The 21,555-nt window shown below is 43.5% G+C and overlaps 1 protein-coding gene across 2 annotated transcripts in view; it reads left to right on the top strand.

Moving 5' to 3' along the window:
* ESRRB (estrogen related receptor beta) overlaps positions 1 to 21,555 on the top strand; it is a 128,533-nt gene that overhangs the window by 28,284 nt on the left and 78,694 nt on the right. The window contains exon 1 of one of the 2 annotated variants that reach the window (XM_071426756.1): positions 17,535 to 17,845. The exons of the other annotated variant lie outside the window; for it this stretch is intronic. Within the exon in view, the coding sequence (XP_071282857.1) occupies positions 17,796 to 17,845 (50 nt within the window). The 5' untranslated portion in view covers positions 17,535 to 17,795. Of the gene's footprint in view, positions 1 to 17,534; positions 17,846 to 21,555 lie in introns of those variants that run through there. 2 annotated transcript variants of the gene reach the window in all.

Raw genomic sequence — 21,555 nt, 5'->3', positions numbered from 1 at the left:
ACCAACTCCCTTAGTTTTTATCTTTGTTTCCACGGCTTCATACAACAGACAGACTAGTAGCACCATCTTTTTTCTTTGCTGGTTCATCCAGTGGGGTTTTATTTCAGTTGATCATACCACTGTCACTTTCCATTATTTGTGGAAATTTTTGCAGAAATTATTATCCAAAACAGCACTTTTTATATTTTAGAGAAAACATCCTTCCTTCCATTTAGAAACAAATCAAGAAGATTCCTCTTTGCTAAGCTCTAAATCAGCTAGTGTCCATAAGTGGGGCCACCAAACAGGAATGGAAAGACAGTGCACGGGGGGCTGGGCAAAAAGGAGAGGAGGGGAAGCAAATAGCTCTAAGCAGTTGATGAAGAAGAGGCTAAGGCTGTGGAGTGTGGGGGAATAGTGTTTGGAAGGGTGAGATGAGGGCAAAGGAATGGCTTAGCATGGGAAGGCAGAGATAGTGAGAAGAAAATGGGCTGGGGTGGGTTAGAGAGGAGAGAGACATGACTTGGATTGAATGGTTGGAGCAGCCTCTGTATCATGACTTCTCAGCTGTCACCAGGGTCTGAAATTCATTCAGTGTTTCATGCTCCTCATGACAGTTTTCACAAGGGAGGATGAGCTACCTTTGCAGCCCGTTTACTCTGTTATCTTGGTTGTAGTGGCCCAAGTGAAGGATTCATCCCTTCTGATAATCCACAAAAGTGTCATTTTGATGCTTCCTGACAGAATTTCTTTGCTGTAAAAGTAACAGCAAACTCTAAAAATGGCTTTTTAAATGGTACTAATGCAAAAACTGGACCATGGAAAAAGACCAGTTATCCTCTTCAAGCACTTCTGCCTCCCTGACTGTGTGTCTTACACAACTCGTGTTTGAGCTACATCACTGTGTGCTGTTTCCTTCGCAGGACCCCTGCCTCATTCACTGCATGTGATGGACCTGCTCTGAGGTAAATCAGAGTTACACAGTGAAAGACACCATCTGTAGGACCCCTGCCTCATTTGTCAGGTGTGTATTGAGTGAGACAAGGGACTGTAGGAGAGAAAGGGAAGCTTTTACGGCTGAGGCAGTGAAACTCTGACCTGACAGTTGACTTCTTTTCTGTACGTGACCATTTCTATATGATAGTTTCTGGGGTTTTTTGAAGCAGCTGCTATGCCAGGGGTTGTTTAATTGTGTGCTCCTTATTTTATAGGGGACCTTTTGGTCCCAAAGGGCCTGCTTTACAGAAACACTGAGTGCTTAAAGCTGCAAATTAACTGAATGAGAATCCACTAAACCCAAGATCCTATATAAGCACAGATCAGTGAGGCTGTTGGTGTCTTGGAGTAGGCACCCAGAATTAGCAGATATGTTTTAACACCATGTTCAGTCATTCATCCATAAAATGGGAATAAAAATACCCTCTCCTCTCACAGAGGTATGTGGAAATAAATGATCTTGGGGTAGTGAAGCTCTTGGACAGTATAATGACAAACACATAGAAAAACACATAAGGAAATTAATAAATCTCTAGAGCCAGGTTTGAATAATGTGTAGTAAATAAGGCCTGGGGCCACACCCTGAACAATGAGCAGAAGCCAGCATCTCAAGCAGCTGCTCATTACATAGGAAAAATCCCTTCTGAGTGCAGTCTGACATGAGGTACTGTGAAAAAAATATCCTGTAATTATGGACTCTAAAATAATGCATATGTACTTGAGGGTTAAGAGTATTTTTCACAAGTAAATACAATTGTAGTTTTTCTTAACTCTTGACTTCACTTGTAGTCCACTCTATTTAACACACAGTTTTTGTCTTTTTTTCTTGAGTCTTGTCAAGTTTTGAAGATCTATGAGTTTAAGATTGTTTTGTCCCAGCCTCTCCATTTGGATTAAGTGCTGCCATTTCATGTAGTTGCAGGTTAACTAAATGCAGGAAGTTAAAACCTGCTCGTTTCTATATTATGTATTCCACATGTTGTAATCTCCACCGAGGTGCAGATTTGTGTGAGTGAAAAAGGCAGATCTGATCCTGTAATTTTCCATCATGAGCAAAACTGACACCCAGATGCTCTTGTTTTTAACAGTGAAGGAATTTGGGATATTTGAGAACTTACAGCCTACTAACAGTAATTAAAACAATAAGTTCCCCAGCAGCAATATGCAAGAGGACAATGTCACTAGGGCTAGGAAATTTCTTTAGAAGTCTTTGCTGTCATGTGTGCAGGAAGAATGGCAAGGCTTAAGGAATTGCTGAAAGTATGGAGAAATATAACATTCAAAGTACATAATTTTAAATGACCACAATTTTGATGACTACTTATGTGCTTGTTTAGGAACAAATATAAGAGGGACATTTTATGAAGGAGTGTAGCAATAAGACAAGGGGGAAATTGCTTCAAAGTGAAAGAGGGTAGATTTACATTAGATTTTAGGAAGAAATTTTTACTGTGAGGGTGGTGAGGCACTGGAACAGGTTGCCCAGAGAAGTTGTGGCTGCCTCATCCTTGGAATGGATGGGGCTTGAAGCCACCTGGTCTAATGGAAAGTGTCCCTGTCCATAGCAGGGGGTTGGAATTAAGTGATCTTCAAGGTCCTTTCCAACCCAAACCATTCTTTGATTCTATGAAGTGTGTAGTGACTGTAATGCAGAAGTGTTAAACTGTATCAAGTTGAGAAGTAAAAGGTTAATGGTGTTCAGATGAGAAGTGTACACACCTAATGCTGGTTAATCTTTCCATGCCATGTCTGAGATTTGCTGTAATTTGAAGAGAGAATGTTATGAATGGTAGAGGAAGTAGACCTTTGTCATCTATCCCTGACATTTTGTTTGTAAGGATTAGAGTTGTCTATTGCAGATGTCTAAGATGTCTAAAAATGTGCTGTAAAATATTTTTCTCTTATATTTTCCCCCTTTTCTCTCTTAATAACTATCTCAAATACTTGAAGAAATCATTGGCCTATTTGGGCTGTAGAATGTGATGCTTCTCTCAAGGATGATTAGTATTGCTGTTGGCTGGTTTATGACTTGGAAAGCACTGGTTCCCACATGTGCTACAGATGATGGTTCATTCAGGAAATAAAGTGAGCCAAATCTATCAAACATATTTTAACCTGTGTAAGAGACTGAATGAGTGTCATTTGCAGTGGCTTAACTGCTTAGTGTTAACAGTTTCATTAGATAAATGTATTGTGTGGTTTAAAGACAACACACGAAAAAGTGATGCCAGGGTACCCAAGTGCAGGAGCTCTCACAAAAATCCCCTTAGGCAGGGCCTGGCATTACTGGCAAAAGGAAAGCAAAGAACAATTTAAAAAATATAACAATCTGTCTTGTAGGGGTCAGACAGCAAGAGGCAGCACTTGTGCTGGGTGGGAGCCATCAATGAGAGCTGGTTTCCCCACGGGATATACAGACCTGGACTATCAAAGTAAGCTGGGGCTAGGACAAACAGATGTTATGCCAGACACGTCAGCAGAGCTAGTCTGTTTTGCATAGGTGTCTGATCTTACTTGGCATGCTTTAAGCTCTCTTCTGAATCTCAGGGTGGACTATAACCATTATGATTTCATCCTAACTGCTCTGTTCTCCATGTATGATGCAACTCTTGGGTATTACTTCTAACCTGTGCAAGCAGGAAGCTGAGGCACAGGGTGATGTGCTGCCAGGTGCACAGCTCAGGAATGTACAACCCCAGTCACACACCTCTGCTTCCCTTCAGTGAGAGAAGGAGGGAGCCTGTGGGTCAGTGCATTACCAAAGTAAACAGTCTTTGCCTACAGGTGTTTTATTGATGGAGTTAGGCAGTGTTAGTGCCCCCAAACAGATGTTTTAAAACACCATCCTGAAGCATCCCTGCACAACAGGCACTCTGCTCTCTGGAAAACTAGCTTAGGACAGAGTGGGGTAAATGAACCTGAACATAAGGGCTAGTGGCCCTCACACCATTGCGGCAGTGCAGGCACAGGTCAGACCTTCATTTGCAAAAACTGTGTTTGACCAGAGGCTATGATCCTAACCTTGCCCGGGGCAGGAAGTTGGAGTCTCACTCTTACAGACCTGCCAAGCAGAAAGTGTTTATTTCCTGCTCTGGATCCACGATCCAGGAGGAATGAATAAAAGTGATTTAATCTTCAGTGTGAGGAAAATCACCTGACTGAGCAGGACACAGAGGACAAATGGGACAGGGGGGCCTTAGCTTGCCCTGCCAGGAGGGATGGGAAAACAGAAGCGAGGCACAGGATTGAAATCGCTAATTGTTATTTATTATTAATTTTCTAATTTTTCCCTTGCTCAGATTCCACGATTGCTGGAAATCAGGGCTCCTCTGGCTGGCTGGGTGCATCTGTGACATTGACTCTGTCTTTGAGATGGGGAGCACCCTCTGGTGGTTAAGGATAATCTGACATTTCCTGGGATAGGCGCTCATCATCCCTACAAGCTGCCAGTTTAGGTGGATGCGAGGCAATGCTGGCATACTGTCACTTTTGGGAAGGGTATTTGGGGTGCAGATATTCACTCTGACTCACTAGCCCAGGAATCTGATTCTCAGGAACCATTTTAGGGCAGTGAAAAGCGTGTAAGTGTGTTTGTTCTCCCTACCATGCTGTTGTGTAAAAGCCCACTTACATGCCCTTCTTGCTTTCTCCCAATGAGAGGGCAAGTAAAATTCAATTTACTTCATTAATTCCCAGTGGACACAAGATCCTGCCCTGACTGTCTCCCTAGGGACTGTGGTTTCCTGCCTGGGCTCTTGCTCCTGTCTCCCAAAAGCTCTAGGCTTGCACTCAGAGCTTTCCGTGGCCCATCTCTGGCTGGATTTGCTCTGCCTAGAGTGCTAAAGCCAGGACAGTAGAGTCCCTTGCAGGGAACAGAGGAATTCAGCTCAGGTTTCCCTTCTCCTTCCCTAAGTGGATTAACAGGCTGAAGGGATGTCTCTGCCTGCCTGCCTCAATCTTCATTAGCTGACGTGTTTGGCCAGCCGCAGTCACATCCTGGGCCGGAGAGCTGTTTGACAGGAAGGAATTCTGCCCCAGCCTCTCCCAAAGGCTCCGGCATCTTCTGAGAGGTTTTTCTTCATAACAGGGCTCTGTGGGCTGCCCTGCATGGCAGGGACAGAGGGCAGGAGTGCTGCCAGATGTACATTATTGCTCTGTCCACAGCTCTCTTTACAAGAACTAATCTGCATCCTCTGCTGGCTGCAACCCTGCACCTCTGTGTAATGCATGTGCTGCATGAGCAGCAGAAAACATTCCAAAGCAGCACCCACATGTGCTTTTTTTTTTCTTTTCCCCTCCTGTTTCCCAGGCAAGGGAGGATCCTGAATATACTGGGATGTCTCTGAAACTTTTGTTACCTGGCTGTCACTTCTGGATGCTCTTTCTTGGGTGCTTGTAGGCAGTCAATTTGAATGCAGTATTTCCTAACAGGCTGTGTGCAAGAAAGTGACCTTACCTCCCCTGCTACTTCTTCCTGTTGCTTTGTAGTAGTCACTAATGGGTGTTGCACTCTTGGACAGGCAGTCATTTATTCCACCAGTGCTGTTGTTTCCTCAGTTCAGAGAATATCTTTTCTATACAAGTAAGATGTACACTTTAAATTGCATTGATTTTGGAACAATCCATTTAAACTACTGAAAATCCCAATTATGGATGCTCTCCTGCCAGTTTGAGGATGTTTCATTTTTGCTCATTGGTTGTCTAAACAGATTAAGTTTCGATAGTAATGAGTGCCTCTTGCACTAGTTTAAGTTAATCTATTTCAAATTGTACTTTGAATTATACTGTGGTAATGTTCTCATGCAAAGAAAGCCTGAAATGAGAGGATGTGAACACTGGGCATCACTAATACTATCAGGGGCTGCCTGTGCCCAGGGAGCAGGGAGGGAAATGTTCTTATTTAGGTTTTGTAATCTGACCATTGTGGCAGGGAAAGTTGGTGTGCCAACCCAAAAGCAAGGTCAAGTGGCCAGGAACAGAATCAAAATGGATTTTTTTTTAATTTTTTTTTATTTTATTTTAGCAAGTTGGAAGGGAAATAAAAAAGGCATATGAGCATGAAGGGGTAAAGGACACTACAGACTCTGAAGGATTTTAGAACCTAAAGCTGTATTTAGCAAACTAAGGGATTAATTGAATTTCCCAAACAACATATGTTAAAGCACACAAATTAAAAACCCCAGCCCTTATGAACTAGAAGTGTATTTGGTTTGCCCCTGTAAAGCCACAAGTCAATGGTCAAAGCAGAACAGCTCCGCAGAGAGCCCTAGCTTGGAGAGGCTTGCTGGTTCTAGCTCCCTGGGGGATGCAACCACCTCTGGAGCACTCCCCTCTCAGGGCTATGTAGCTGTCAGTGCTTAATGATGTGCTTCCCAGAGTGGGAAACAAAGGTTACACAACTCTAAAAACATAACCTGTCTCTGAATGGGCAGCAGAAGAATTTTCCTTTGAGAGGCCAAGTAAGACCTGTTTTATTGAAAGGAAAACAGATCCCTTTTTTACTGCCCTTTGTTTGGAGGAATATAAACTGTAAGAACAAATCTGGTTTTATATATTTACAAGTAGCAGAAATCCCTTTAAGTGTGGGGAGGAGCAGACCGGGGAGGAGGCAGTTAGGACTTGCTGAAATACCCTCATGGTTAGATTTTGTGCTTTTTTGATGTTGAGGTTGCCTTGGGTCACTGATCTTAAGGAAGATGATACTCTCTTGCTCTTTAGTCCTTTCCCTTTCAAAGGTTTCCCAAAGCATAATGAGTGATTTTGCTACCACAACTGCCTTTGCAGTAGCTTTAATGGCACAAAACAATGTACTGATTTGAGACCAGAGCTGAGAAAAAGCATCACTGGTGTGGAGTAATGCAAGGTATACTAGCAGAGGCCGAGCAGAAATAAACTGGGGTAGTTGAATGAGATGTGTCTAAAGCAGTAGATTGCCATCTGCTCCTGCCCTTTTCATCTCAATCTCTGGCATTTCATCAGTGTATGATTTGGAATTGCAAGCAGACATGAATTGACACAGTGCAGGCTGTACCTCTCTCATAATCTGTTCAATCCCCATCAGTGACCCTCCTGTAACACTAGTTCTGCAACATCTTCTAGTGAAAGACTCTGGCAGTGGTTGGTGGCTTCCACCCCTTGTACCCTTCTCTGACCCTCTGACCAAGGCCAGAACAAGAAGATAGTTACCAGATCTGACTGACTGGGCAGATCTGTCTGTCTCTACAGCTTTTTTTAGTTTGTTTTGAAGGGTCGTCTCTGACTGCTGAAGTGTGTTCTTTTAGGGAGCAGTTGATAGAAGACTATCAACTGTGATTTTAGAGAATAACTCCTCCTCATCCTCCAGTTTTGGGAAACAGTAAGAAATTGCATTGAGAAAGACAATATTGCATCTTGAAAAGGAATTCTTAATACAATATCAATAACTCTGTATTTCCATGCTGACCTTTTTCAGTTCACATATTTCTTCATGTTTACTCTGCTAGTCTTTCCCCCCCCTTAAGTCTAAAATGTTCAGCTGAGCTTTGGATACAGACTAGACTGACATGCTTTCTGTGCAGTTAGAATCTGGTTGCATGTAACTTCAGGGTTGCTTTCTCAGATGTGGACTGAATTGAGGATGTCTGTTGGGAGTTTCAGGTCTTGGTTTTCTCATTGGAGGTCCTTCTATCAGGCAGGTCTGTTAAATGCTTGCTGGCTCCCTAGAGACACTTGATCTGTGTTTAAAGGGAAGCAGCTGAACCACAAGAAGAGAGAAATGTCTGTGTACTCAAGCACTATTGCTCTAAAGGGATCTTGCTGAAAGCTGTGCAAAGCCTGCATGGCAGTCTGGGTGCCTGGGGCTCTCCATGTGCTTCATCCCAGCAGAGATCTGTGTGATGCTCTTGCTTGCCTTTCCTGCTCTGAGAAAGATAAGTTGATGGCTCCAGGATGCTTTGAGCATGAACTGTGTTTAACTCTCCTGAGGCCGAGACCAGGAAAATCTCTGGAGGACTCCAAGAAGCACCTGCCTTCTGCTCCCCACTCCTCTTAAAGCTTCCCCAGTGGAGAGATCCGCTCAGGGAGAGCAGGAAGTCCATAAATAAATAATTCCCTCCGTCTCTCCTGATCAGCCCAAGCAGCTGTGATTGCTCCTGAATGCCTAGGTTGCTTTCTTCTTAATGGCTTTTAAACCAATTTTGCCCTCATCTGATGACCCAGCTTCTCCTAGTTTTAGAGGAACAATTTCTTCTTTTAGAGAGAGGGGTTTGGGGGATATTTATGTTGTGTCAAGGGTTTTGGCTGGGTGAAATAGTATAGCAGTGCCAGCAAAGCCATAGTTCTCTGGTTCTCTCAGGCTGCCCCATACCTTATTTTGACAAATCTCTACAGGACACCTCCAAGGGTATTGCAGATAGCATTGATCCTTGCTTGAGAGCACTGGACACCTGTGATGTTCACAGACATCCCACAAACATTTAATAGCTCTTACATCATTCTTAAGACACTATATTTTTGGTATGTGTTTTACTGTTGGGAGAGCTAATCACTGAGACATCTGAGTGTTTATCCTTTGCTCCACAGTGTGTAGGTAGAAGTCTGGGAACATAAGTTAGGAGTGTAAGCTCTCACTTTTCAGTTCAGCTGACTTACAGCATCTCATTAATGGGCATTTGACAGCTTGACAAATATTTAGACCTTATATTGTTGCTTTTGTACCTTGTGTGTATGAACTGTAGTAGATTAAAAAAAAAGTGCTCCTTAAACAGCAAGTGGACAGTCAAATCTAAATGTTGTTGGTTTGTATCCTAGTGCAGCCCTTGGAGATACTTATTGCTCCTCTGATGGGTGTGATCTAGGTTTGGCTGTAGAGAAGTATCAGCACCACCTCCACCAGCAGAACCTACCTGCCTGGCAGGAGGACATGCAAGGCATGATCTGAGCACCTTACAGTGCTGGCCAGCTGATCCTGTGGGATGTGTACTAGCACAGCCTGTGTCGTGTTGCAGGCTGATGGCCCCCATCCCCACAGTGCCTTTGGAAGAGGCACTGGTCTGTCTGGGGGGAACGCAGCTGCCCTGCCTATGGTTACAGGGCCAAATGGGCTGATTCAGTGCCCAAATGGTTGATGGCTAATGACTCATGCTTTTTGCTGGCGTTAACATCCCCCTTGACCAGTCACTTCAGTGAGTATCCTCATGAAATGAGCCGCTAGAAACAAAGTAGCATCTCAAGGAGGTATTGTTGCCTAGAACCTTCTTTTTCATTAGCAAGGCAGGGCCCGCTGGGTGCTGCACCATCAGTGATTAAGTGGACCTCTATCTGGAGCAGTGACAGTCTTTCCCACTGTCTTCCTTCTCTTCTGTTTCTGTCTAACTTCTTGCTACTCTGGAAAAGCGATGGGTTTAACAAAGAGAAGTGCTGTCCCTAGACTGTATGGTTGACAAAATAAACCTGGTAGCACAAACTTCTGGAAGTTACATCACAAAAGCCTACACATTACTGTGTTGCTGACTGCAGTGGTTATGAAATACTGCCAAATGTTGAGGGGCAAGGTCTAAAATATGAGTTGAGCACTACTGAGTTCAGCTGACTGGAAATGTTTAATGGAAGATTGCTATGTTCAACAGAGGAACAGAGAGGGGAAGCACTGGTAGTTGTTGATCACCACTAAAATAAAGGTGTTTGAGAGATTAGCAAAAGACCAATACTGAATTTTCTTTTGTAAGCAATGTGGAGACCAAGAGGACCTGTTGCTAGGAGGCTGCAGCACCAAAGTCACCCTCCAACCACATGGGACTGAGATTTGAGTTTGCCTTAACAATGAAAGAGAAAAGTAATCCTTTCTACTGCTGCCATAGGAACAGTGAAGCTGGCAACATGTGACTATGAATGATGAAGGTATTTTTTGCTGAAATCCAGTGACACATGTTCGGGTCTGTCAGGAGAAGATTTTACTGCTGCCCACAACTGCCTCTGTGCTGGGATCTCCGAGAAATTTTAAGACTAGTAAGTCATTCAACAAGAGCTTTTCAAAGATGTCCCGGGGCTTGTACTTCCACACATTGAGAAAGATTGCTGTCTTTTAGAATACATAGAGCAGCACGACAGAATTAGAACTGAGCTGGTGAAACTTCTCATTTCCTTTGCAAGGAAGAGCTTTTTTATCTGGTAACCAGCATCTGTCTCTTCATGACTGGCTACTCTCTCGACACTGTATGTTCATATATTGTGTAGGTATGGTCCTGAATTGCACTGCCTCTTCTAAGTGATGCTTTGTGGTATCAGCAAGGATTATTCTTCTTGGTTTTTTTTCTCTTTATTTTTGAAAATGTACTGCAAAAACTTGATCATTCATGGTGTGTAGGCATAGTGTTTGAATGTTAATGAGTTGTAGACAGAACAGTGGTTTCCTAATGCACTTTACTTGAAGGTGTCTGAATGCAATGCAGATATGTAACTCATGATGGTGCTTAAAAGTATCTTAAGCTTGGGATGGGGTTTGTTGGCAAAGCTATCTAATCAAATAATCTACCACAGCAATTTGCTTTTGTCCAACAAGTGAAATAAATGTTATTCAAGTAATAAATAAACTCAAGAGGGAGCTGTGTAAAAAATCTGCATAGTTCTTCAAACACTCAAGTTAGTACAGAACAAATCTTTAAAAAGTTCATGTACTTAACTGAGCTGTTTGGAGATTCAGAGCAGAGGGGAGTTGAGGTTGGTGTGCTGCTGATACAGCATATCAGAATGAAGCTGGCCTGTCATGTGTGGTTCTAGCCAAAACCTGTAGTCCATTACTGTTAGAAACTGGAGTATTCTGAGGCTGGAGATGATGACCAGAAGAGCAGTCCTGATCATCTGATATCTCTGCTTTTTCCAGACAGAAACTCTATCAAGTTTGCTAATGTCACTTGGGACCTGCAGGTTCATCTCACTGTTAAATACTTTTGTATAGATCCACTGTTGGTGAGCTCCTCTGTATTTGGCCTGACTGGCCTGGTGAAGTCAATAGCCTTCTATCAACTGTGCCCAGATGAGGCCAGATGGAGGCTCCTGCAGGGAAAGGAAGGTCTTTCTCCTTGCTTTCTTCATCCCTTACACCCTGGGAAGAAAAGTTCCTTCACTGCTTTTCTTCTTTATAACGGCCTACCTCATGTTCTAAAATAACTCTGTTACCTACCCAGAGAACCCAGCTAAGAGGAACCTGCACACTTATCCACTGTTTTTTGTCACATCATTGCATTCAAACTGCAGCCACCTCATTGCTGTTGCTGGGAAATAAGTTGTTTTGCATGTGTTTCCATCGCAGACTTGGAAAAATTACCCTCTGCCCTCCCTGCCTGACCCTCAGTAGGCATACTTTCTTAACCAAAATTTTTCAGAGTTACTATTGGTAAGCCCCACTCCTTTTCTGGGTTAAGATGCTCGACACTATCAATGCACGTGCCTAAAGTGTTTTCATTTTTGGCATGCAGCATAAGAGTAAATAACCATTATTTCTTCTAACAAGACAGGCATTTCTTTTGATTGGTCCAGTGAGTAAGGTGGTACTGTGAATATTAGGGTCCTAGGGTGATAAGAATGGATGGGCTTGGAGTGCATGGGCTTGGAGAGGAAACCAGCTAATCATCTCCCCAAATCAGAGCAATGAACAAGCACCCCCTGTTCTACTGACCATCCTCCTTGGCCTTCTGCAATACCAGACTTGAAGCTAGTGTAATTTTAGGAAAGCTAAAGTTGAAAAGATGCTCTTTGGCTTTATGTCCCATCTGACAGGATGAACCACCATTCTAGGAAGGCCACACTTGTGATGGAGGATTTGCAACAGCTAAGCAGAGGTAAAGATTCCTTGATGCCTTGTGTTCTCTCCTTCCTCCTGGTAGCTGAGCAAGTAGCTACTGCCCTGTGGGCGCCTAGGATCATGGAGGGGGAAGGATTAATTTCTGCTTTGCTGGAATTGAAAGAGTATAGGAAGTAGCAGTTACTGTGCTAGTAAATTATGTGTAGGTGTAAGTGTGAATAAAAATCCCTTTCCAGTCAAGGTTGTGGCCATGTTCTGCCTGACTACAGTAACCCAGCTGAGGATTAGTGTAACATACCATGGAAAAAAGATCACCAACAGATCCAAATTTGGAGCTGTATCACAGCTCTCTATTTTATTCTTCTAAGCATACAAGATCAACCTACCTCTCTAATTACCTGTCTTTTCTGAGGAAGGTTTCTGTCCACTTACTTAAACAACAGTTAGGCAGAGACTGACTGAGGAGTAGGTTGCCAAAACATGAAGAAGATACACTGCTGGATTTCTGGGCAAACAGGATAGAAGTTCTTACGAAATACTCCAGTTAACTGATGATGCAAGGAAGAGCAGAAGGCATAATCCCAGCTACATAATTTCCTCTCCTGCCTCTGTCTGTGTTTCTTATTACAAATTCTTCCATAATCTGGAAAGAAATGTCTCTCTTCTGATTGTCTTTATTCTTTCCCATTTGGTAAAATACTCTGCACCTGCCTCTTACTCTGATGCTCTGTTTTAATTTTACAGAAGTTAGATTTCCTTTGCCTGGTTTGTCTTTGTGTCTCTGCAGTGAACTTTCATTTAAGATGTCAGCAGGAACATGTTCTGCTGTGGAACTGAGTCCTGCTATTAACACTGCAAAAACAAAAATGGGTGTACAACCACACAAAGCATCATTGGCCATATATGAAAAAAAAAGTTATAAATGGTTATTAAAAGAAAACTTTGACTTTTCCCTGGCAATGTAGAGACTATGTCTGTCTTAACTTAGGGCTCCTAAAAGTGTTAGGACTGTGTTACACTGTAGCACAGAGCTCCTAGCACCATATCCAAGCACAGAATTTAAGGTCACAGTTTTGGGACAGAGAATTCTTTTTAAAGCAGGACAGTAAGGGTTAAGACACTTATATTCAGACTGTTGTGCTACAGATCTGCTCAGACTGATCTGGGGCAAGCCACACAACCTCTTTATGGTAGGATTGGGCAGTCTATAAGTTGTGAATTGTAACACATTCTAAAGACTAGGTAACGTTTGAAGCACATCTAAGAATGTTCAGATGGGTGTTCATTGTTTGAAAATCACAACATGAAAACTGATTTCTGTTTAAATAGATGTTGAGCTTCATCATGATACCTTTAGATGGAAGCATATTGTTTGTAAGACCAATTTGATCTTTACAGAAAAAAAATCTATTGGAGTTTGGTAGAAAAGAAGACATTGCTTTTTCTGGGGAGAACAAACTCTCTTGTTTGGGTAAGAGAAAATAGACTAGAGCCTTAAATAAAGAAGACTGGTCTGCAAGAGCCTACAAGCCATCAGGGACCTGTGTTTAGAGTACCTAAGTTTCTCTTTAGGGCTAATAGCCCTGCAAAGCAAAGGGATCAGGGCATGTAACAGTGACTTGTGAGAGGTCAGGCAGTTCTGTTGGCCTCAAAGGTGTGAAAGGCTTGTCTTCTGAATTCAACCCAATGACCCCCCTGTAACTTAAATGAGACACAGGCTGGGAAAGATTTCGTGTCATCAATCTCCTCCTTCTCCAGCAGACAAGATAAAAAAGTGTATACACAAAACTGCTCAGCCCAGTTCAGATCTCCTAATTATCTTTTTTTTGCCCTGTATAGACAGCCTTTCACTCACTTTCTTGTGAAAATACAAGAATAGAACCTTCATAAAAGGGAAAAACACGATCCCAAACCCTAAAAGTAACTAGATCTCTTCCTCTTCTGCATTTTCCTTAGTCAAAAAAAAAAAAAAAAGGCACCTTATCAGCAAGTGAAATCAAGTTTGTCTGGCATGATTTCCAGGTTGCTCCTATATTAGACCAAATGAAATTTCTGTCAATCAATCAGTCAACTTGCTGGAAAGTTGATCATTATTTTATGATAAAAGTTTTTTTTAAGAAGTAAAACAACAGTTTATCAAAACCAGATTGGTCCTTAAAGGCTGGAGAAAAGTCTTCAAAGAAAGTCTCTATCCATTATATCTTGGAAGAGCCGGGAAAATTGGAGACATATATCACAATTCTTTTTTCTTTTTCTTTTTCTTTTTCTTTTTCTTTTTCTTTTTCTTTTTCTTTTTCTTTTTCTTTTTCTTTTTCTTTTTCTTTTTCTTTTTCTTTTTCTTTTTTTCTTTCCATACTGCATGTCTCAAAGAACTGATAGTGTCTATCACTCCATCAGCGTGTCGTGCTCTGATTGTGATCTGTCCAAGGCTAATATTGATGGAGCGTTGTTGCTGTGCATTGGGACAGTGAGGAGAACAGGTGACCCCAAAAGCCAGAGGCTGCCTTATGAAAGTCATCCCAAAGGGTAGTGCTTACCAGAGCACCTCTGGGTAGGCTCTGCTCAGAGCCACAGACAGAGTTGGCCGGGATGGTTCCCTGCCCCTCCTGCAGTGAGAGAGCAGCAATTCCAGGGGAGGATTTGATCAGGGCAGCAAACAAAGGCTGTGCTCACAAACCAAGCCTGGTACTTCTGTTCTGTGTGGAGTTCTGCCTTGGATCTACCCTAAGAGAGCTCTTTTGCTTCCAGATCTACCAGATTAATCTCACAATCCTTTCTAACTTTGTCTTGGAACTTGTTTTAAAACCCACACATATCTGAAGGATAGCCATGTTGAGATCAGTGTTTCCTTCTTTATTCTGTGGAGGAAGAAAATTGGCCAAAGCTGTGAGAAGAGCTCAGCTGTGTGTGGAGGTTTGCAAAGGATGAAGCCTTCTGGATTTCCAAAACCAGGTTGCAGGACTCTTGTTCTCTTTCTTAGTGAATTCAGGTTGGCAGATCAAGCCCAGCCAGCAGAGACTATTCCTTTCTATCATTCTCAGAAAGGAAGGGTCAGACCTCTGCACAGGCTACTCTCAAGGCAGAGGAAGCTCAATTTGTCCATTTGCACTGGGTCAGAAGAGATTAATATTACATTTCTGCACCACTCTGCAAATGCCCACCTCACCCAGGTAGTCCTCTGTCAGCAACAGCCCATTTCCAGTGTACAAACCCACTATTGTACTGTTTATATCAGTTAATTCAGCCCTGAGGACCTTGTGCCAGGCAATCTCATGGCTCCCTGCTTGCATCACCTCAGCCTGGATAAAAGTTAAAGTGCAAAATTAAAACATCAGCTATTGGGAGAGCAGGACCCGCCTGCCAAGCCATTCCCACTCTGGCCTCCCATTCACTGAGGGCCTACACCAGAGTTAATCTCTGCACAGTCAGGATCCAATCAGGGGGCACCTTTCTGAAGAAAATTGTTTTCTGTCAAAATCAGCTCACTGCAAACACCCTGACTGCTCTTGAACTGTAGTCTGCCTAAGCCCTGACCCTGTGCACCTCCTCCTGCCTCTCACCCTACTGCATAACAGGAATCTTTGTTATGGGGCAACTAAGTCATCAGTCAGTCCCTCTCTGGCCTCAGCTTTCTGTTGGAAACACAAAGGTGCTGGTTTTGTCCTTGCCTCTACTTGGTCAGGTGTTCTCCGAGGTGGTTAGTGAGATTCCGTACAACCTTGGGCCCTACTAATGCTAATGCCTTATTAAAGCTTGTCTCTTGTCTCTGCAACATTTAAAGCATCATAGAGTTTCTGCTGTGATGATATATCACTGAAGTGTACAAAGGTCTATGTGTATATGTTTCATTAATTCTGGTTGAGGAAAAATGTATAATCTGAATTGTGCCACCTGCAACATTCAGGTAATCTGATTCTGCTGTACTTTAAAACCAGATACTTCTTCTCTCTGTCTCCATTTATTAAACTAACCTGTTTTCTGTGCTCTCTTCATGTGCACCTTTTACCATAAAAGACCTCTGTCTTGACATCCTTTAAAGGTAGGTGATCAGAATCACCCAACTTGTCCTCACATGGCCTGGGGACAAGTTAGGGCACTCCGTTATTTTATATGCATTTAAGATCTCTGGTAGAGGAGATAGTTACACTGGCTTTGAATTTCTACATCCCTCTTTTCCAAATATTCTCAAGTTTCTACGAATACTGATTGTATGAAAAGTTGTAGCCTCATTTATCCTGTGTTTATTGCTTAGAGCTGAGCCACATTGCATTTTCTTTTATTCTTATTATTTTCTTTTATTCAGTATTACCTCCATCATCCAAAAAGCTGTAGTCTGCCCTTCGCTTCTCCTGGTGTTGTACATCTTTGCCTCAAATTAGATTCTGGGTTTTATATTTAGAAATACCCTCCTGATTTCTACTTTTAAAAAAAATTTTGTTTGCCTGGTATAAGAGCATGAAGCTTTTATCCAGGTATAGTTGTATGTATTTTTTGTTTTAGAAAGGCCTCTGGTTTTTGTCTACCTCTTAAGGATATTTTTATATATTTGAGCATCAAACATCTAAACATGAACTAGAAGCATAGGAGAGATACAAGTAAGGTTTGTGAGTGCAGTTTGAAAGGTAGATAGTAGGTAGCAAGGGGCAAACAGAACCTTTGGTGCAGCTCCGTGTGAGTCAGGCATTCATTGCAGGACTGCGTGTGGTAGGCACATGCCAGAGAGGCTCCTGTGCTTTGTGGAGAGGGACCTTCAGAGAGGTGCTGGTGTGGTGCTGTAAATATGCAGTGCAGTTGTGTGAGTGTGAAGATGCGTGCTGGAACTGTGAAAGGACACACAGACTCTAGCAGCAGTCAGTACATATGCAGAGCTTTGAAAATGTGTCCTTCGTGAAATTAGTTGTATGTGCCAATTTTGATGTTTGTGAAGACTTCTGAGGGTTTGTAGCTATGTTTTTGTGCCTGGGAATGCGTGCTATTATCCTGAATGCCCGATTCTGATCTCACATGCCACAACTTATTCCAGCGTGGTTTCATAAATTGCACTGAAGTGACATCAATTACACTGCTTTGAAACGGGATTCGGGAACTCTTCTGCACACGTTTGTGGCAATGGATATCGGTATGGGAAAAGAGATGGTTCCGAGTGCAGCGCTGTGGACGCGCTGAGACGCGGGTCTGCATGCGCACGAAGTGTTTGTGGAGCCGTGTGTTTGCATGTAACACGCCCGGGACACGCGTGTTCCAGCGGCGCGCTGGTGCCCTGTGCCCAGCACGGGGGTGCTGTGTGGGCGCACGGCCGCCCGCCGGCAGCTCGTGTCCGCAGCCACGGGGCACCCTTTACCTCAAGTTTTTGCATAACCCTAAACTCGGCAGCCGCTGCCCACAGACACGGACCGCTGGGTGAGAGGGAAGGGGCGTGTGCGCTGCCGCGGCGGGACCGAGCGGAGCCGCTATCCCGTGTCACCCGTGTCATCCGTGTCACCCGTGTCACCCGCGCCAGGGGCAGCCCGGCTGCCGGCCCGCACTGCGCCCCGCGGCGCCCCGACTCCTGCGGTCCCGGACCGGGGGTCGCCTCCCCGTCCCGGCGGAGCGCAGCGGTGCCGGGCCGGGGCTGCGCGGTGCCGGCGGCCGCGCTGCGGTGCCGGGTCCGGTGGCCCCCCCGGCCGTGCCTCCCCCAGCCGCCGTCCAAGCCCAGCCCCTGCGCGGGAGCCAATAGCCGCCCTGCCGTCTGCATCCGTCTCCCGGCGTTAAAGCTACAGCGGGGTTCGGGGCGGCGAAATCCCCCGTGGCCGTGTCCTGCGCGCCGCCCGCCTCCTGCCGCCGTCAGTGTGTCCGCACGCGGGTGCGGGAGCGGAGCGGAGCGGCGCTGCCTCCCGCCGCCCCTGCCCCGCCGCCGGGCTCGGGCCGGCTCCTCTTCCCGGCGCTCCCCACCTTCCCAGCCCGCCGCAGTTTAGTTGTTATCTTGTGTTTTTTCTTTCTTTCTTCTTTTTTTTTTTTTTTTTTTTTTTCTCCTCCAACTGGGAATGCTCAAACTGGACTGATGGACATTTCCGAGCTGTGCATCTCCGACCCGCTCGGCTACCACAACCAGTGAGTGTGCCGTGCCGGGGCCGGGCGGGTCGGGGGCGGGCTGGGGCCGGCGTTGCGTCCCGCTGCGGGTGGGATGGGGCAGCGACCCCGCAGTCCCGCTGCCTCCGTGCCGCAGAGCCGCCGCCGCCGCCGCCCACCCCCGCGGGGCACGGCTGTGCCGGGGGTCTCGGAGCCGCGGGCAGGACAGGGCAGGGCAGGGCAGGGCAGGGCAGGGCGCACCTCCGCGCCGGCAGGCGCGGAAGAGTCCGCGGAACAGCACTTGGGGGTGTAGGCGTGCTGGTGTGTTTCTTTCTTGCCGTGTAACTTCTCCCTCTAATGCTTCATCTCCTAGGAACAGGCAGCTAACAGTGAGCACTGACAGTCCTCTCTGCGCAGTTTTACTTTCCGTCTGTGCTAGGATTTTTATTAGATGAATTACTAGGTGCCTATAAAGAGATGTGCATATAAAATTATACGAACCCGATCAATTAAAGCACCGTCTTTAATTTTAAAAGTCTGTTTTTCATCTGAAATGCACTATGGAAATTCAGTTTCCCACAGACTACTGTTTTGGATAGCCTGCCCGGGAAAAGAGTGAAGTGAGTCGGAGGGCTAGCAAACAGACATCCCAAGCTGGGACTGGTGGCTGATACCTTAGCACCTGCTACTGCTCTTTGTATTCCGAAGTGGGCTGTGCCTGGTAATGCTGTGTTTAAAATCACTTTAGCGTGTTAAGTTTGGTTCGATCCTGTTGGGGAAGTTAGGAAACAAGGCAAAACCTTTTCAGCGTTTACATCCAGCTGACTGGAACAATTAATTTTAAATGCATTTCTCTGATAAATCCCACCCTGAGCAGAGTGTCCTCTTTTGTGTGTTTGCATGTTAATCCGTGTGTCACCTATGCAGGTTTTGTGTCATCAGAGGTGGGAATTAAGTAATTTTGCCTATTTCATTGCTTTTGTCATAAGAATACATTGTATTTAGTACAATTAAAATAATTAAAGTCAAACAAATCATCCACAAGTACCCCTCTTTCCTCATTTCGGCTTTTATTTGTCTTTCTGTACCTTGTTTTCTGATATTCCATCTGTCTTTACACTCATTTCTCTTTCCTTTAATCCCCAGCTTCCAGCAGTTTCATTAAAATGAGACTTCGTATTGTTAATAGAAATTAATAATCTAACCCATGTGGCTTTCTTTTCCCCACTGGTGCTACACTTGTGGCTGCTCCACTTTGAATTAAAAATAAACAAACAGTTTCTTAAGGGAAATGTATTCTGTATGCTGCTGGGAATCTTAATATTTAGGCAAAAATAGAAGATGTATTTACCTTCAGAAAAAAAAGAAAATAACAAAATGCCACAATGAAAACCTAGATCTTCATCACTTACTATGTAGTCTCTTAACTTTTTTCCTTTTATTTTTTTGTACTTTTGGAATTGAGAAAAAGGAACTCAAACAACATGAAAATAGTAAGAAGTAATCTGCACGTTGTATTGCTGTTCACCCTTTTTACTTTTTCATGGGCTTTCAGTCAGCTCTCAAAAATGTCAAGTGCACCTTACCCATATGCATAACTCCTTGGCTGCTAAATAGACAGATGAAGGTGGCCCTGGGGGAAGTGACACCGAGCCCCTATGGCTTTACTGAAGACAGAGAGTGCTGCTTTTTGAGATGAGAAACTGTTGGAGAGCTCTTTGTTTTAAGAGGTGCTTGGTTCTGTGTGCCAACTGACCTTCTCTTTAACATTGTTGAGGTTTGGTAAAATAGAGAAATATAATTTAAAATATTTCAACCTCAATTTTTTCAATGTTTTTAATTTAAAGGAGTATGATGGTATAGGGAAGTCTGAAAAAAGTTACTGAGAGAAGTAAGATATGAGCAGCTTTAAAAATACAATATATAAAAAGGTATATGTGCAGTGTGTCTGGTACTGATTTGATTTACATTCTGGTTTTATTAAGAGTAGATTTCACATTATATTCCTGTAGCTGAGGATGAGTTGGCCCATCTATATCTGTTTAACCATCTTTTTCTCCCACTGTAGCACAGTTGCCCTGTGAACATACAAAGTAAATACAGGTGTTGTATTTGTGCCTGTATCCCTAACTAGTGGTGTGAGCATATTATTCTTACTGTACTGATTTATTCTTTTGACTGCTAGCTATTGAAATGATTTTAAATTATTTTCCTCCTTTTTTTTTTCCTAAATACCACTTGTAATTCTGTGGATGGCAATTTTTGTCACATTAAACCTTAAATTAGGAGCTAATTTAAAAATATTGCAAACTGCTTCTTCTTGTTTAGTTACTTGTTAAGCTATAGGAAAAAATATGAGGAAGGCTAAAATGTTGGGAGAGAAGTGGATGTGGTCACTCAATATATGATCCATACAGTTCCCTGGAAACTGTATTTCACCTCATAATTATTGAAACAGAGCGAAGGAGCAAGGCAAAGGAGAGGAGAGGTGACTCCTTTCACCTTGGAGTTTGATGAGATCTTAATTTTTGTAACAGTCAGACTCAAAAGGAGTCTGAACAAAACCTAAGGAAAGGAATTCCTTTCCCTTAATTTGTTCTTCAGGTTTTGTATTTATCTTGCTCAAGCAGTGAATATTCCTTTTCCATTGCCTGTGTATGCTGATCTAAGCGATTGCACCAGGAACCTGTGGAAGTTCTGGTTAGCAGGTGTGTGGTTTCTCTCAGTGCAGAATCTTTCAGGAGGAGTAAGAAAATGCATCTTCCTAATTTTGATCCTCTGTGCATGTACTCTAAGGCCATGTATGTTTTATTTTCTTACACAGAAATCCACTCTTTAGCAACTGCTTACTACATTTTGGTACTGACCTCTGGGAAAATTGTTCCTGGGGTAGATGATGCAGGTCCAAGAAAGAATCTTTTGTAAGAATTGGAATTTGTTTAAAGCATTTTCAAATTAGGAAATTAACAAAGGCAGTGATTTGTACCTGCAGTTTGTCTCTCAGGTGAGGGCATATGGTGAGAATACATTAGTTAAACTGTACTGACAGCGCCTGTCTGCAGTACGGCGGGAAGGGAACGCGTGTGCAGACACCGCTAATGTACACACTGCCATATAAAACATGTCATTAGAGTCACACACAAGCACATGTGTACATCTGTAAATATTTGTGTGTTGGTATACACACATGCATATGTGTGGTCATGTGGAGTACTGGTGTATCTCCCTCACGTGCAAACCTAAGGCTGTTTCAGTAGAGAGTAAATACGGCATTTTTACTTTCCCGTATTAACTTCGAAATCTCAGAGAATTTTGTTTTCTGCCTCATTATAGTTGCCACTAGAAATGTCGACAGGACTACAAAATTGCCATTTCTGTTTCTTATTAATATTCTACATGGCAGACAGAAAGTGACCAAGAAGCCATTATGAAGGTAAAATAAAAATCACTGGCAAATGACAGCATCCTGCCAGATGCTATGTCTCTTACACTGTTTCCTCTGAGGTAAAAGAAAGACAGGTGAGTCACTGATGTAATAAAAATAAAAAATGTTTTATGAAGATTAGGAAAAAGTTGAAAGGAATAAATTACATATTTGATAGAGAGGTGAAATGGTATAATGTTGGAATTTTAAGGCAATGGAGGAGCAAATTCCAGACCATGCAGCAGCAAATTAACAAAGTTGCTGTCACTGACCCTAATGCATAGACTGAAGTAATGTGACTTGATTTTAGAGGTTACTGGAAATCTCC

Source organism: Agelaius tricolor, unplaced genomic scaffold (assembly GCF_023055355.1).
Source record: "Agelaius tricolor isolate 1412-34295 unplaced genomic scaffold, bAgeTri1.0.p SCAF_5, whole genome shotgun sequence".
In the NCBI taxonomy this organism is placed as follows: Eukaryota; Metazoa; Chordata; class Aves; order Passeriformes; family Icteridae; genus Agelaius; species Agelaius tricolor.
The sequence above is the reverse complement of the archived record's forward strand: the minus strand, read 5'-3'. Positions and strand labels throughout refer to the sequence as shown.